The 17,442-nt window shown below is 40.8% G+C and overlaps 1 protein-coding gene across 1 annotated transcript in view; it reads right to left on the bottom strand.

Moving 5' to 3' along the window:
* LOC110192862 (proton-coupled amino acid transporter 1-like) overlaps positions 1–17,442 on the bottom strand; it is a 36,741-nt gene that overhangs the window by 9,238 nt on the left and 10,061 nt on the right. The window contains exons 4-8 of the mRNA XM_020964263.2: positions 13,087–13,182; positions 8,516–8,600; positions 5,411–5,629; positions 5,103–5,112; positions 2,955–3,043 (exon numbers count right to left, since the gene is read on the bottom strand). Coding sequence (XP_020819922.1) covers positions 2,955–3,043; positions 5,103–5,112; positions 5,411–5,629; positions 8,516–8,600; positions 13,087–13,182 — 499 coding nt within the window. The remainder of the gene's footprint in view (positions 1–2,954; positions 3,044–5,102; positions 5,113–5,410; positions 5,630–8,515; positions 8,601–13,086; positions 13,183–17,442) is intronic.

Consider the following 17,442-nt stretch of genomic DNA (forward strand, 5'->3'; position numbering starts at 1 on the left):
CCAAGACAACTCCAAAGGATTCATGATGGAAAATGCTGCCCACATCCAGAAAAAGAACTATGGAGTCTGAATGCAGGTCAAAGCATATTATTTGCTCTCTCTCCCTCTTTTTTTTTCTTTCTTGTGGTTTCTCCCATTAGTTCTAATTCTTCTTTAGAACATGACATGACTAATGTGAAAATGGGTTCAATATGAATGCATATGTAGAATCTATATCAAATTGCATGCCGTCTTGGGGTGGGGGAGGGTAGAGATGGGGAGAAAATTTGAAACTCAAAATCTTATGGAAGTGAATGTTAAAACTAAAAATAAACAATTTCAAAAAAATAGGTTACTGGCTCTGGAGCCAGATGACCTGGGTTCAAATCCCAAATCTTATCTGAATTGTGTATCTCCTCCCAGTCCTCTACATACAGCATGTGCTTAATACTCTGAAGTAAGGCATACTGAAAAGTGTTAAAGAGAACAATTGGCGAGATGATAGGAAAAGGAAAGGTGCAATCTCTACTCCCAAGCGGAACAGTTGCATTCAAATCCCAATCCTGCCTATTACCAGTCTCTTAATTCCTCTGACTTTGTTTTCTTATTTGTAAAATTGCTATCACTTTCACACTATCTACCTCTTGGGTCATTGTAAGGATTAAACAAAATAAGATATATTAAAGGGTCAGCTAGATGGCTCAGTGGATATAGTGCTGGGCCTAGAGTCAGGAAGACCTGAGCTCAAATCTGGCCTCACTTACTAGCTGTGTTACCTTGGACAAATCACTTAACCTCTATTCACCTTAATCCACTGGAGAAGGAAATGGCAAACCACTCCAGTATCTTTGCCAAGAAAACTGCATGGACAGTATTGGCCCGCTGAGGTCCATGGGGTTATGAAGAATTGGACACGACTGAATGACTGAACAAGTTGAAGTGCTTTGTAAACTATAAAATACTATCAATAATAATGTCATGAACCACCACATGAGAGCTCTACCACTCATGAAATGCTTCATGCTATTCTCCTCAGTTTCCTCCCCAAGGCTACCCTGGAAATTCCTGTTTAGCCATTTTGGAAGATGCAGTCATCTCACTCATCCAAGATAATAGGCCTACCTTGAGGGTCACACGACCAGTCAGAAGTGAGGCAGTGTGCTGGGCTTGGGGTTAGAGGACCATGTGTTGGGGCCATGGGGCAGATATCTTCTGCCTTTTGGGGTCTCAGTTTCCCACTTAGGTAAAATGAGGGCTTTGGAGAATAAATAGCCTATGGGGTCCCTTTCAGATCCAAGATTCTCTAATACTAGTTAACAGAATAATTTTACATCTGTGGTTGGTATATAGATGAAGGACTGGACTTCAGCTCCTTCTTACACAGTAGAGCTAGGAAAGATAAGTTGAAGTTGTAAAGAGGCTCTGAGGACCTGGTTCAAATCTTGCCTTGGATGTGAACTTGGGGCAAGTCACTTAGCCTCCAGAGGCCTCAGTTATCTTCTATTTGAAATGAAAGAGTTGGACAGAACGGCCTTTACTATCCCTTTCAGCTCAAGCCCTACGATCTTCATATCAGTTGAAGCTATCAAAGGAGGGGAATGGGCTATCAGAAGGTAAAGGTCCCCAGGGATCATACCTTGTCCAGGAATGGGTTAAAATCAGAAGGCCCCTGAGATCCCTTCCAACTTTCTAATTCTGTGATTCGGGTTAAAATCCTTGTTCTACTCTACCTATGTAACATATCTAAGCATCAGTTTCCTCATCCATAAACTAAGAGGGGGTTCTTAGTCCTTCTACATCATGGACCCTTCGGCAGTCTTGTGAAGCTTTGGACTCTTTCTCACAGTAATGTTTTTAAAAGCAAAAATAAAATATGTAATACTCCAAAGGAAACAAATGCACTGAAATACAATTATCAAGATATTAAAAATCGAGTTCCTGGCTCCCCGGATAAGAACCCTTGGTCTAAGGCAGAACTGCACAACTGGACAGCAGTGGGGGCCACAACTAAAACAGGCGAAATTTCTCCAGGCTGCAGACAGGTTTTTAAGCAGCTCACTTTCCAATAAAGGTATGACAATGGTTGGCTGCACCGGTCATGTGACAAACAGGAGAGCGTGCACAGTGGCAACCCACCCACCAAGTTACATGAAGGGCACAACAGCGACTAGTGGAAGGTGGGTTAAGTGGGGCACGGACAAAGCACTCATGACATCCTTGCTTTCTTTTATATCCTCTACATTTTTCGTGAGCTACCTGAAATCCTTTGGCAGGATGCAAGCTACTCCTGGGCTACAAGTTGTGCAGGCCTGGTCTAAGGTCTCTTCTGGTTCTAAATGTATGAAACTATCTTATTTGACACACTCCAGCCCCTCCCCAGCTCCACTACCTCAGTTTTACCATAGGTCAACATTTCTGTCTCATGACTGCATTATTCTAGCCTTCCCTAAAAGGCCCGGCTCTCATTGACTGGTCAACAACTTGGGCCTGGTTTGGGCCCTGATTGGCTCAGAATGAATGTAAATAGCAATTGTTTCTATTCTGGCCAGAAACCCAGAGGGTCTTCCTCTCTCAGATCATTTTTTTTTTTGACTAGGTAAAGAGCCCATTCTCTGCCTCATTTATTCTTAAACCTTAATCACTAAATAGGCATTGCCTCAGTCAAACTGAGACCTCTTAAAGATCTTAGCTTGAAAAGGCCTGTATCCTGGGCCATTTCCAGGCATCCTGACCTATATCTAGCCACTGGACCCAGATGGCTCTGGAGGAGAAAGTGTGGCTGGTGACCTTGCCCAGCCCTCCCTCACTTAAATCCAATTCACTTGCCTGTCATGGCATCACCTCCCTGCTGTCATGGTCATGTAATGAGAATGACAGACAAACAACAGTCAGGACAGGAAGCACAGTGAGTCCCAGCCTCCTCCCCAAGCATCCATCAACGGCCCCAGGAAGTTGCTAATCACTTCAAACCTTACCACACCAATGCTCTCAAATGCAAAAAGAGTAGTTCCAAAGAACAAAGGGTAGGTCTTCCACTCAGCTACAAGAGGGAGGTTTTTGGGATCTGGGGATATCCTGAAAAATAAAAACATGAGACTAGAATGAGAAGAAGCTCTATGACTCCCAAAGCAGATAACCCCTGTGAATAGTCCTGTGAAACTCTAGGAGAAGATGGCACAAGTTAACTTGACCTCAGTATTGTTTTCGAGCAGTTGGTGGTGGTTTCTCTCCTCCTAGCATCATTTTATATTTGCTTCTCTGTACACATGTTGTATCCTCCAATAGAATGGAAGTTCCTTGAGGTTAGGAATTATTGTATTAATTTTTTTTTCTATGCCCAGGACAGAGGTTTGTAGGTAGAGGTGTTTAATAAATGCGTGTCTAACTAAATAAGATTATGAAGTTCCTGGCCACCACTCTTTACTGATTTGTGAAGGAAAGTTCAACAGGTTCCTCTGGAGAGGAAAGAAAAAGACAGACATAAATCAGGAGTAAGAGGACAGTCCTAAACAACAGTGCTGACAGAGGAGGAGATTAGAGAAGTACTGGGATGAAGGGGACCTTCAGGGAATCTCAGAGAGCCATGGAGGAGTCCTCCTCTGCTTTAGGGAGTTTTTAAGGCTCAAGCTCTCAAAGACTTTGGGGTGTTGTATAAATGGCACTGAACCAGGGTTCAATAAATCTGGATTCAAGCCCCACCTCTGCCATTTTCCACCTGTGGGCCTTTGGATAAGCTTCTTGATCAGTCTGAGCATTGGTTTCTACGTTCACAAAATGAAAATGAGGCTATTGCTTATACAAAGTGTTTTACAAACTATAGAACACTATGGACAGTAGTTATTATTATGTTAGATATTATCACTTCATCCAGAAGTAGCGTTACAATTGCCTCATGGAGAAGAAAGAGGTAGCATTTCGTTAGCTGGGGCTGCCTGTGGAAATGATGCACAGAGGAAATGTGAGCAACTGCTTCCTTTCCAAATTTGTTTTGCAGGATACTTTTAACACTTGCTATCTCTAAATTCACTTCAAGGAAAACATTCATTAATGTGCAAGGCACTGTGCTACCCCCTGGGAATATACAGCAGTCCTTATCCTCAAGGAAGTGACATTCTACAAATCTGCTCACAAGTCAGTAAATATAAGCTATAAAGAAGCAAACTTATTTAAAGTTATTTTTAGAAGGAAGTTATTTAAAGAGGGAAAGAATATTTAATATTGGTGTGAGGTGGAAGGACACGGGAGGAGTAAAATTAAGAAGCTCTATGTAGGATGTGATAGCTGATCTGTGCTTTGAAAGAAGACAGGGATTTCCTGAGGTGGAGGAAATACGTTCTTGATAGGGGCTCACCTATGCAAAGGGATGGAGGCAGGAGATGATGTCATCTACAGGCAATAGTTAACAGGCCAGTTTGACTAGAACAGTGAGAGAAGGGTATAATATGAAAAAAAAAAGACTGGAGGTAGATGGGAGATAGAGTGTAGATAGTTTTAAATGCCAGGCTGAAGAGTTTGCATTTTATTTTAGAAACAACCAGGAGCCACTGAAGATTTGAGTAGGGGAGAGACATGGACAGATCTGTTAGTAATATCAGCTTGGTGGCTTTGTGATAGATTGGAGAGGTGAAAGGCTAGAAGCAGAGAGTCTAAGTGAGAGTATATTGTAAAAGTTCAGGTGTACAATAATGAGGGCCTCAGTTATTTAAGTTGTGTGGGTGAAGAGACAGGAATGGTTGGAAGAGATACTGTGAAGATATTTGGCAGTGGATTGGATATGTGGAGTGACAGAAAGGATGGCTCTAGAGGTAGTAACCTTGATGGCTGGTAGAAGTGGCGTCCAGTGAAAAGGGGAGGGGTTGGAAGAGGTATGGGTTTTGAGGAAAATATGAATTCTGTTCTGGACATACTGTGTTCCAAGCGCCATAGTAGAGTGGAGATGTCCACGAGGCAGTTGTTTATCATGGATTGGAATTCAAGAGAGAATAGCACTCTACAGATAGATGTGGTGCCTTCTATTGAAATCCTGCACCATAAAGTCAGGCCTCTCTTTCCCTCCATGTCACATCAGACTAAGCCAGCATGTTATACCACCCCATGAAAGCTGGAATAACAATCAATTAAACCTGGCACTGACTGATTTGATGTGATTGATTGCTCAGTCATCCAGTAATGGGGACACAGGAATTTCAGAAGATATTCTTCCCTTCTACTCTTCTTTCTTTGATCAACAAATGAAAAAAGGTCTCAGACAGTCATCTGACGATGCCAAGATGCATTGCTTTTCCTGAAATTCTAGATACTACCAAAGCCATTAGGGATCTTTCTTATCACTTTGTAAATAATTGGGATGGTGACAATGGAGAGAGCCTCCATCTGGAAGCTTAGGTGTTAAAGGCCCCAGCGAGGTTATGGCCATGGTCTGTGTATGTACCTGAACAATGTGTTGGTAGATCACAACCAGGCTGACGAACATACTTATGTTGGCCAACATGGAGAAGACAGACAGGATTCTGAGGTTACGGATAAATACCAGCAACACCAAGAAGGGCAGGAAGCTGAGCATGTAGAGTCGTGAGTCAATGGAAGGTGTCAAAGTCACAGTCTCATTACTATAGCAGTTGGTGGTAGTTGTATTGACTGCTTCTATCACCTGATAAGAGGAATAGGAAGTTATACATATCCCCCAAATAACCCTCTGACCAGGTCAAAAATTGGTCAAAACTCTTTCAAGGCTCTCCATTACCAACAAAGTTCAAACTCCTCAGTCTGGTATTTTGGTCTTCCATTATCTGCGTCTGGCCTACCCTTCCAGATTTGCTCCAGTCAAACTAGTATATGCACTATTCTCCAATAGTGACTCATGCTTTCCTACCTCCATATTCTTGCTGCTCTGAATTCTACTACCTCCAATACTCTACCTACCCTTTTGAGTCCCTTCATATCCATCATTCAAAGTCTAGCTCAGGGGTGGGGAATTTCTGTGTTTGGATTCAGTCAAAGGGCTGCAATTGAGGACCTAGAGGGCCACATGTGGCCTCATGGTCTAGCTCAAGTCCCATCTGGCCTATTCTAGGTAGACTTCTGTAAGACTTCTAACACATAGAGTTCTTCTGAACTTCCTTACTATCTGTCCTATTCACTGGACAATTAATTACATATCACTTTGTGACATCTAACAATACCCTGAGCTGTTTCTGAACTCTTACATTGTTATTCAACTTTTCATATTAATATGAACTCAATTGTAAGCTCCTTCAAGTCAGGAATTGTGGATTATATTGCTTAATATTGCCCACAGCTATTAGGGAAGGGCTGAGTAAGAAGTAGATGCTTAACATATTAAGTAGAAGTAGATGTAGAACTATGTGTTCTATGTAAGACACTATGCTAGAGATATAAAGGCAAATTGCAAACAGTCTCTGCTCTCACGGAGTTTACTACACAAAAATCACACTCTGACCAATTTATATTCTCAATAAATTTGTTGATTGGGTTTAGCGATGGAAGCTCTGTATTTGAAGTCAAAGGACCCAGATTTTAAGGCTACCTCTCCTAGCACAGCAGCAGTGGCTTTGAAGTCAGAAGGCCTGGGTTTAAATCCCTTTTCTGACACTTATTACTTGTATGACCTGGGGCAAGTTACAGCCTCCCTGAGCTTCACAAAATGAGATCATACATCTAGAGTCGGAAGGGATCTTAGCGGTCATCTTGTTTAACCTCTCATTTTACAGTTGAAGAACTGAAGTCTATCAAGGTTAAGGTCAAGGTCCATCTAATGACTTGCTCAAGGTCAGTGTCAGAAGGGATTTGAACCCAGGCCCTCTGATTCCAATGTCAGTGCTCATCCACTGTACTATATAGCCTCCCTTAAATCTATAGACCAAGTAATTGCTAAGGTTCTTTTTTGTTCTTAATTCCATGATTTATCAAAAAAAAATTGTCAAGGAATCAAGTACAACTTAGTTACTTTTAATGTGTCCACTTATTCATAGGATTACAGGATTTAACAGCTGGAGGAGAACTTAGAGGTTGTCTACCCTAACCCTGTCCTTTTGCAGATAAGAACCGGACTTCTAGAGAGGTTAAATGATTCATCCAAGGAAATGCAGGTAGTTCTGCCAATCAGGAACTTGATCAGTGATTCCGATATCACTGTTGTCATCTGACTTTGGTTTTGCTGGTAAGCCTGTGTTATCCGTGATCCATGAGCTGCAGAATTTAGAGCGTATAAGGGAGGTAGGGATAGGGGTGGGGAAGTACCACAATTATTTTTGCAACATTTTGATGGACTAACAATATAGAAACCCTTCAGCTATACAGTGGCCTAATATTAGAAAATCCCCAACCTCTGTGCAACAACACAGCAAGGTAGATGGTCTCATCCACTGTAGTAACAACTAACTGCTGGCCTTGGAGAAGGTACTCTACAGTTTTCTCTAAAAGGACTGCTTTCATAAGTGTAAAAATATTTGTTCTCTTCACCCTTGTCTCCTATCCTTGAACAAAGGTTTCTTTTTCTGATAATAAATCCTTCCACTTGCATTCCAAATCCTTCCCTTTTCTTCCTTCACAGATCCTCCTATTTCTCTACCCTTTCCTCTCCTGTCAAATGTTTTAATTTTCTATCTCAAGTCGCCACAGAATGCTGATTGACTATGTATACTAACTGGACCTGAAAGGTTAATAGAAACCAGATCTGTATCCTAGGAATCCAAATTTGTCATCAGCTACAGTAGATTCCCTAGCATGCTAATAAATCTCTTTTCTTTCAGTTTGGCCTCTTATTTTTGACCCATAGTTATCCAACCCCAACCCATGCATATACTTGTCCTAACAGACCAAGAGAATTCCTCAAAAGTGGCACAAATGTTGAGTTCCTAGAGTCTCTTTGGGTGGCTATGGTATAAAAAAGAATACTTACATCTGTGGTTAAAAGACCTAGGGCTAAGCTTCAGCTTCTCCCACTTAGCAATACCACTCAGAGACACCCAGTTTCCTCACATAAGAAATAGGAATACTATTGTTCATACCACATCACAGGTTAGTTGTTAGGATCAAGTATAATTATAAATACAAAAAAGTTACACAAAATGTGAGCTGTTACTGTTATTAAATAACAGTGAAACAGCTTTGTCTTGCTACTACCATAGCAATGACTAATGCAATGTTAAAAAGTTATATAAAATCCTAGAAAATCAGAACTATTCACTCTAAATTCAAAATGTTCTGAAATTGCATCCTAATTTGTGTTTATTTAGGTATTATGCCAAAAGACCGCAGTGAATGTCTGCACAAGGCCTGAAAGCCATGGGTCTCCTACCCTTGGCTTACGCCTCTTAAGATTTACTCATCCCAACTCTAAAATTCTAGGCCCCAACCAACCTAGTTTTAGCTTTGACATAGGGCCATACTGACCAAGATTAGACAAGTGCTCTGGGTAGCTGCATGCCTCAGAGGCCTTGCATTTGTCAAGAAGTCTAAATCTAAGCAGCTCTGTTTCTCTATTTCATCAAACCAAGAGCAAGAAAAATCCTACCTGTTTTAAATTATCAGCCAGGAAAACAAAATACACAGAGCAGAATCCCAGTTGAGTGAGAATCAGGAAAAAGACTACAACATGCCTAGGAAGAAGACAGAAAAACATAGCTGCTTTTAAAAGCTGTCATGTCCATTTAGATTTTCTTACACAAATTTCACACCCAAGTCCTTCACTAAAGCCCCCACCACTCTAACCACCAAGATAATGCCATATTAACCGTCTTCAGGGATCATTAATAATGCAAATGTTGCAATAAGAAAAGGCCTGCCAAAAGTACATTTTTAAAAGATTGAGACAATACATTCCTTATGATCAGGTGGCACTTCTTGTACCCTGCCCCCCCACCCCCAACAAATGATCAGCAACACCAGTATTGTTGTGTTCAGTGCGGTGTCTCTCATAGGGCAATAGCCATGCATTTGGCCAAAGCCATGCCTGCCCAGTTGTCAACTGTTAATAGCTCTAGTTATCAACCCAGGGAAGGATGATTAAAGAGGTGAGACAGGAAAGCAGTGGCCTAAACCCATGAAGCCAATTAATCACCATGGTTTGCCTGGAGACAGGCTAGGTCTAATCTGACCAGCTTCAAGGAAGACCCTAATGTTGGGCATCTGATAGTGTTACCTTTCCAAGCCTTCTGATGGGGATTATCTCAGAAGGAAGACCACAGAATTCTGGAGGTAGGATGACTGTACCCTAGGAAGTTCCATCTCCACAGAATTTGGCATTTTTACTTTAATTGGCTGTCTGAGTTTTGACTTCCGAATCCTTTGTAGCTTGGGACAAGGAAGAACAGGGACCACGGGGGTCCTTTCTAGTGGGACCTACTGGTCTGTGGGCAACTAGAAGAGGTTAGGAGGCTGATTGGAGCTGGCCAGACTGTGAGGAGTTGGAAACATGGAATGGGGGAAGTTACTTCTATCTTAGAGTTTGTGATAGAGGAGAGGGAAAAAAAATCTACAATTTGACATACGTCCCAGAGTTTGGGAGAACTGATTTCAAAAGGTTTAAAGGAAGGATAGTATGTCACTGGCTAAAATCCAAAAGGACAAGTTAGCCTAGGAGGGAAGAGAAGTTCTCAAGGATCAAATTCTGAGGCCACAAAGAGAAATAGTTCCAACGAAAAAGGAAAATGGAAGCTGTAGAAAGCTGCAGAATTATAAAACAATGTGAAATATCTCATTGGAAAAACAACTGACCTGGAAAATAGATCCGGGAGAGAAAATTTAAAAATTATTGGACTATCTGAAAGCCATGATCAAAAAAAAGAGCCTAGACATCATCTTTCAAGAAATTATCAAGGAAAACTGCCCTGATAGAGTAGAACCAGAGGGAAAAATAGAAATTGAAAGAATCCACAGATCTCCTCCTGAAAGAGATCCCCAAAGGAAAACTCCTAGGAATATTGTAGCCAAATTCCAGAATTCCCAGGTCAAGGAGAAAATATTATAAGAAAGCTGTAGAAACACATAAAGAAGTTGGAAGCAAGGGCAAGTAATCACTCAGGAAGCATTTATTAAGCACTTACTAGATGTTAGGTACTCAGGATACAAATACAAAGAATGAAATAATCCCTACCTTCAAGGGGCTTACATTCTAACAAGTAACAGGATGAAGAAAAAGCAAAACCTAGTCTTGTAAGAATTGTAATGAGTGCTAAAATTCTGAATGAGCTGAGGCCAGTGAAGAAGAGTATGGACAACAAAAATGACAGAGTTTTGCTTTTTCAAGAAAGCTATATTGGATCATTGCTCAGGGTGGATGAAACTATGATAAAGAGGGACAGAGAGAAGGCAAAGCTACTCCTGAGAAGGAGAAAGATCTCTGGACTGGGAAGAACAAAGATGGTGACACATAGCTGACACCCAAGATAGGTGGTAAACCAAGAGAGCAATAGCTGCCCAGACGAGCTCAAGTCACCTGGCCCAGATGAACCACATCCTCTGATACTGAAAACAAGAAAACCAACAACAACGGGCAGATTTGATTACTGAGCAGTTATCGGTCATCATTGAAAGGCTGCAGAGAAATGGAATGATACCATTGGCAACTGTTGTTTTCAAAAAGATGAAGAAGAAGAGAATAGAGTCTCTGTAAATTAGTGGTCAGTAAGACTGATGTGGCATTCTTGCAAAAATCTAGAATGCATTATTTAAGAGATGGATAGTGAATATCTGGAAAGGAGAACACCAATTACAAAGAACTAGCATGACTTTATCCAAAACAGATGATGCTAGTCAAACCTTGTTCCTTCGTTTGACAGGAGTAATAAACTAGTAGAAAACAGTAATGTTGTAAAAAGAGTTTTAATCATATTTTAAAATAAAGTGTCTTATACTACTCATATGACAAAGATGGGGAGATGAAGGCTAGACCTTTAGATGGATTGTTTAATGGGAAAGGGTTGTCATTAAAAGTTAAATTTCAATTTAGAAAGAAGTCCCCAGTGGAGCATAGGTGTTTGACCCTGTGGTGTTTGATGTTTTTAAGTCAATGACTTGGATAAAGGCATAGATGCTTACCAGATTTTCAGATACACAAAACTGGTAGGGAGAGCAAACACACTGGATGACAGTCAGGATTTTAAAAAATTTGAATAGGTTAGCATCTGGGTTGAATCAAATAGGATTAAATTTTAACTTTCTTCTCGGGTGAAAAATAAATCAGTCTCCAATAGAGGATTGGACGTGCAGCTCATCTCACAAAGAGGCAGGAAATAGTATGATATGTGATTTAAGGTGACATTGAGAGACAAAGCTTCTAGCAATAAGGAAGAAACATTTCTCAGTACTCTGCCCTTATCAGGCTACATCTGGACTACTGCATTCAGTTCTGGGCACCAGAGTACAGTGCAGACCAACATTTCCTAACTTGGGCTCTATGAATTTTTTGAAAAATAATTTTAATAATTTTAACTGGTTTCCTTTTTTATTCTATGTATTTTATTTTATGCATTTAAAGATATTGTTCTGAAAAGGGATCCATACACTTCATCAGCCTGCCAAAGGGGTCCAGGATACAAAAAAAGGGTAAGAACCCCCAATCTAGACCTTCAGTTCCCTGGGGATGGGGCAGAAAGATTACTGAAATTTTCTTTTTATTATAATACATATGGCCAGTATTTATATAGTACTTGAAGGTCTGTAAAGCTACTTACATGTTATCTTACTTAGTCTTCACAACAACCCTGTAAAAGAAGTGCTATTATGATCCCTATTTGATAGATACGAAAAACTAAGAGTGGCAGGGGTTAAGTGACTTGCTCACACTAGCAAGTGTCTGAGGCAGAACTCAAACTCAGGTCTTTCTGATTCCAAGTGTAGTGCTTAATCCACTATGCCACTTCCCTGGGTACACATTCGAATATACCGTAGTGTATGGAAGGAGACTGGCATTTCTGACATTTGAATGGAGACTGATAAAGACACTTGTCTCTATAAAATGTTGCTAGGAAGGATATCAGTGAGCTGGGGAAGGAAATGGTAAACTACTCCAGTATCTTTGCCAAGAAAACTCTAAATGGGGTCATGAAGAGTAGGACATCAAATGACTGAACAAATCGGTATGCTGGAAAACAGGAGGTGGTAGGTAACCAGAATGACCAAGAGCCTTGGGATCACGCTATATGAAGACTGAAGGGGCTGGCTGCTTAGCTTTCCAAAGAGAAGATGTAGGGGAAAAGATGCCCCCTGAGCTTAAGTCTTTGAAGGGATGTCATGTGGAAGATAAATTAAACTTATTTTCCTTGGCCCCAAGGGTAGTACTAGGAGTAATCACAGGAAATTTCAGAGGGATAAATGTTGGTATGATGTAAAGAAAAAATTTCCTGATAATCCAAAGAGGAACAGGCTCCCTGTGGAAGTATAGTCTGGTTGCAAATGTCTCTGTTAAAATCTTTGTTCCAAGCTCCCATGATGCCCTGTTTGAATAGGTACCCAAGAAACAAAAAGTCAGTAATTATTTCCACAGAGCTGGAAGTCTTTAGAGGGTAGCCAAGTGGCACAGTGAGTAGGGTGCTGGGCCTGGATTCAGAAAGACCTGAATTCAAATATGACCTCAGATATTGACTAGCTATGTAACCCTAGGAAAGTCACTAAAAAAAAATTGCTATTTGTCTCAATTTCTCCATCTGTAAAATGGAGATAATATAGCTCTTGCCTCCCAGAATTGTTGTGAAGATTAAATGAAATAGTGATTATAAAATGCTTAGCACTATGCCTGGCATGTAGTAAGCTCTATGTAAATGTTAGCTATTATTATTATTAGAGAACAAGGGCAGAGACTAGGCAAATTTAGTTTCCTAGGAACCATATGTAATTGACATAAAAACATTTTCATACAACAAAAATTAAGTGCCCACTGTTTATAAAATCCAAAGTTAGGTGTTAAGAATGATACACAGTTTAAAGACATGGTCCCTGTTCTCAGGGAGCTTACAACCTAGGAGCTAGAAAACTCCTGTACAATTCTTTGGGTTCCCAATGTTTTCTCCCATCAGGTCAAGAGGCTCAGCAGAACCCCAAGGTACTTTGTCCCCTTCCAGGCAAGGGGACTGTGACTGCTGTTACCTTCCCCACAGGGCATGATTCTGGAGCCAAGAGCTGGGGCTGGTCTGTAGCCCATACATCACTGCATCTCCATAGTCCAAAAAGGGCTTCTGTAACCTGAGGGGAAACGGTAATACAAAATATTAGTTGTCAGCTAACATTTTTATAGCACAAAAGAGTTTACAAAGTCCTTGCCTCATAACAGGCCTGAAGTAGATAGTAGAAGTACAATTGACCCTATTTTACAGATTATCTCTGAGCCTCAGTTTCTTGAAGTGACTTAGTCCTGGGACACAGAGCTCAAACCATAATAGTCAAAATAAGTTACCTTCCAATAGCCACACTCTTATGAGGTGACTATTATTGAATTAGGAGGAGTTTAAAATAACATGTGACTATGTGGGCAGCTAGATGTGTGGCCAGCACAATGGACAGAGCACCAGGTCTGGAGTCAGGAAGACCTGAGTTCAAATATGACCTCAGACACATTAGCTGTATGACTCTGGGCAAGTTACTTAACCCTGTTTGTCTCAGTTTCCTCATCTTATAAAATGATCTGGAGAAGGAAATGTCAAACCACTCTAGTATCTTTGCCAAGAAAACTCCAAATGGGGTCACAGAGAGTTGGATGTGACTGAAATAACTGATCAATAAAAGTATATGAATAATGTGACTGTAATATGAATTAAGTCGTTTTGAAAGGAAAAGAAAAATCTATAGCGATACACTTTAAGATATCATCAATTACAGGTCATATTCAGGTTGATACAAACTCTATTTGGAGAAATAGTGTGGCTTAGGTTCAGACCACTACGAGTGATGGCAGTCCAAAACCTAAACTCAAATCTTCTGACCCCAAATTCAGTGCTCTTTCCACTGTACCACCTGCCTCTGTACAATGGAGCCAACAATACTTGCATTCTCTACCTCAGGCTTGTTGTGAGGCAAGGACTTAGAAAACTAATGTGCTGCAGAAACCAGCAATGAGAGAACAGGAAAGAACCTTTTATATTCAATTAAACAACTGAACAGACATGTATTAAATGCCTATTGTGTGTGTCTTTGTTACCTAGCAAGTATAAAAAAAGAGTCCTTGACTTCAAGGGGTTTACAATCCTATGAGTCCAGCAGAGCGTGACATGTACTCCAGTAAGTATCATGCAAGGCAGACTATGATGAGGACAAAGTCAAAATCCAGTCAAAATGTCTTAGGAAAACTTGAGAACATAATTCCTTTTAGCTAATCAAAGTCAGCTAGGTGGCACAGTGCTACACTTGGAGTCAGGAAGACCCGAATTCAAATCCTGCTCTCAGACACTTACTTCCTATATGACCCTGGGCAAGTCTCTAAACTTCTCACAGACTCAGTTTCCTCATTTGAAAAATGTAAAGAATAATAAAACCTACTTCCTAGGGATTGTTGTGATGATCAAATGAGATGGTTTTTGTAAAGCACTTTGCAAACCTTAAGGTACCATATATAACTGCTAGCTGGCTAAGTGGATATGGGGACTGTTGAACCCCTAGACAGTAAAGAAAGATATGCATGTGTTCTCATTGCAAGATAAGCAGAGAAGGCATGTACAGGGAACAATGTGGCCCTGGAAGAACTAAGAGAGTTTAATTGGCATTGCCAAACATTGGCTCATTTCCTGTGTGTCACCTCCACAGAATGAGGGCACCAAGTCTCCAGGTGCCCTAGCTGAACCTTTTCTCTGTTATTGGAGGTGTTAGAGACCAGACTAGCTCTAAAGTACGGTCACTGAAGTAGTTGCAATTCATAAAAAAAATTAGATTTGTGAAAGGAGCACTGAGACTGTTTAGCATGGTGATATGGACTTCCCAGGATCATGCTCCATCCTTCCAGCAATCTCTCTTTAGCAAATTGGAAAATAGTAGAACAGTTAAAGAGATGCAGCTAGACAGCCTAATGGATAGAATGTTTGGGCTTGGAGTCAGATCCAAATCCTGCCGCAGGCACTTACTAGATGTGTGATTCTGGAGAAGTCATTTAGCTTCTCTAAGTCTCAATTTCCTCATCTGTAAAGTGGGGACAATATTAGCATCTACTTCCCTGGGCTGTTTTGAGGATCAAATGAGATAATATTTGTAAAAGGGTTTTGCAAACCTAAAACCTTAAAGTATTATATAAATGCTAGCTATTATTATTATTATTATCATCATCATCACCATCATCATTATGATTAGCTATGTAAACTCCTTGCAAGTAGGGATTGTATCATTTTTTGAACTTGTGTCCTAAATGCCTGGCACAGAGTAAGCATTTAATCAATACTTGTCAATTGATTTTGATTGAGCAGGGTAGGGGAGATAAGGCCAGATGGAAGGGATGAGTTGATGGAGATGAAGTCGTGTGAAGGATGGGGAATTTAACAGCAGTGACAGGGGGAGGAAATTGAAGTAAAAACTATATCCTACTGGCAATGGGGAGCCACCGGAGGTGAGTGAAGAGGTAGTTTACTAGTTAGATCTTCACTTAAGTAAAAGTAGCCTTATGGGAGGGATGCTATGGGCATCAAAAGGGCAAAAATGTGGGATATAGGAGACTGAAGAGTCAAAGATGACATTGGGAAACTAGAAGAATGGTGGTGTTTTCAAAAATTTGGGAAGTCTGGAAAACAGGTAAGTTTGAGAGAAAAGGTAGCAAGTTCCTTTTGTACATGCCGAGTTGGAGCTGTCTCTGGGACATTCAGTTTGAATGTCCCAACAGGCAGTTGGTTACATGGGACTGAAACTAAGGGAGAGACTGGGCTGCACATAAAGGTCTGGGAGTGACCTGAATAGAGATGATTATTAGACTCATGGGAACTGATGAGGTCACCAAAAGAATATATATAGGAAGAAGAGAAGGGGGCCTGGACAAAGTAGGAGAAAGCCTACAATTAGTGGCTCTGATATGATCTAGCAAAGAAGACTGAAGAGTGGCCAGACAGGTAGGAAGAGAACCCATCAGGAACAACATGAGGAAATCCCAGAGAAGAGAGAGAACATTCAGGAGGAGCTAGTTGACAACTGTGTCAAATACAGCAATGAAGTCAAATAAGATGAGGATTGAGAAAAGACCGCTAGATATGGCACTCAAGGGTTGATCATCGGTAACTTTGGAGAGAGAAGTTTCATTTGAGTGATGAAGTTACAGGGTTTTAGGTAGAAGGAGAGGAAGTAGAGGTAGTAGAAGCAAAGGAAGAGGAGGGAGGGTAGATGACTTTTTCTAGGAGTTTAATAGAGAGAGGGGGGAACCTCAAAGATGTTGGTGAATGATGGTTGCAGAGAGATCTTCTGGAGTGGCAGTGGGGAAGCAGGAGCATTCCAACTCTCTTTCCTGGACCACTGTGCTGGAAGGTGTGAGGGAAGGTACAGCTGATGCTGGAGAGGACAGCCAGGGATGCAGTGTCCTCTGGAGAAAGCTAGGTCTCAATGAAGGCTAGGAGACGGAAGGAACATGAGAGAAAGATGTCTAGGATGAAACTGTGGTTTATTATGAAATGGGAGTTCCAGAGGGTACAGTGGAAGGGTTGGGCAGGGTTGTATTGGGATGTGGGTGGGGTTTGGAGATAGTTTGCTCCTAAGTGGGGCTATAATTATGAAATATGCTTGGTAGGAGTTCACTAACTATAGAGGTATAGTGAATGAAAGATGAATAATAACGCTCACCATAATGAGGTATAATTGTCAGGCAAAAGTTAGGTGTGTAGGGCACTGTTTATGCCTGTGAGACCTCTGGTCAGGATTCTTATGGAGAAAAATTGCCAAATATGATGTCGTTCCACTAGTGGAATCATAGAATTTAGTAGCTGAAAGGCTCCTTGAATATTCTATTTATTCCAACCCCTCATTTTAGAAGTAAGAAACAGGCCCAAAGAAAGCAAGCAATTTACTAAAGGTCACACAGCCAATTAGTGGTAGTTCTGGGATTAGAACTCAAGTCTCTTGGTTCCCGGGCCAGGACTTTTTCAATCATACTATGCTCCTTCATGGATACTAAATTCTAGGCTGAATAGATTCGTAGTCTGGCACAAACCTAAAAATAATAGCTGATAAATGTCAGTGCTCTTAAGGTTTGAAAAATGCCAACTATATTAGATAGGTACTATCCCCATTTTTCAGATAAAAAAATAGAGGCCTAACTACTAAGTGTCAGAGGCAGAATTCACACCTAAGTCTTCTTAGGCCAAGTCTAATAAGTTATTCACTTCTAAAGGGGAAGGTAAGAGTAGGTAGAAGAGAGGTGGATACAGTTTTGAAAGGGGAGGACATTTGGTGACTAGACAGGGATCTAGTTTTGTGTCTTCTCTGTTTTAGAAAGTTCTTGAAGTAGGAGTGGCTCAACAACTTTTGTTCTATTTGAGAAACAGA

Source organism: Phascolarctos cinereus, unplaced genomic scaffold (assembly GCF_003287225.1).
Source record: "Phascolarctos cinereus isolate Bilbo 61053 unplaced genomic scaffold, phaCin_HiC Scaffold_2;HRSCAF=192, whole genome shotgun sequence".
NCBI lineage: Eukaryota > Metazoa > Chordata > Mammalia > Diprotodontia > Phascolarctidae > Phascolarctos > Phascolarctos cinereus.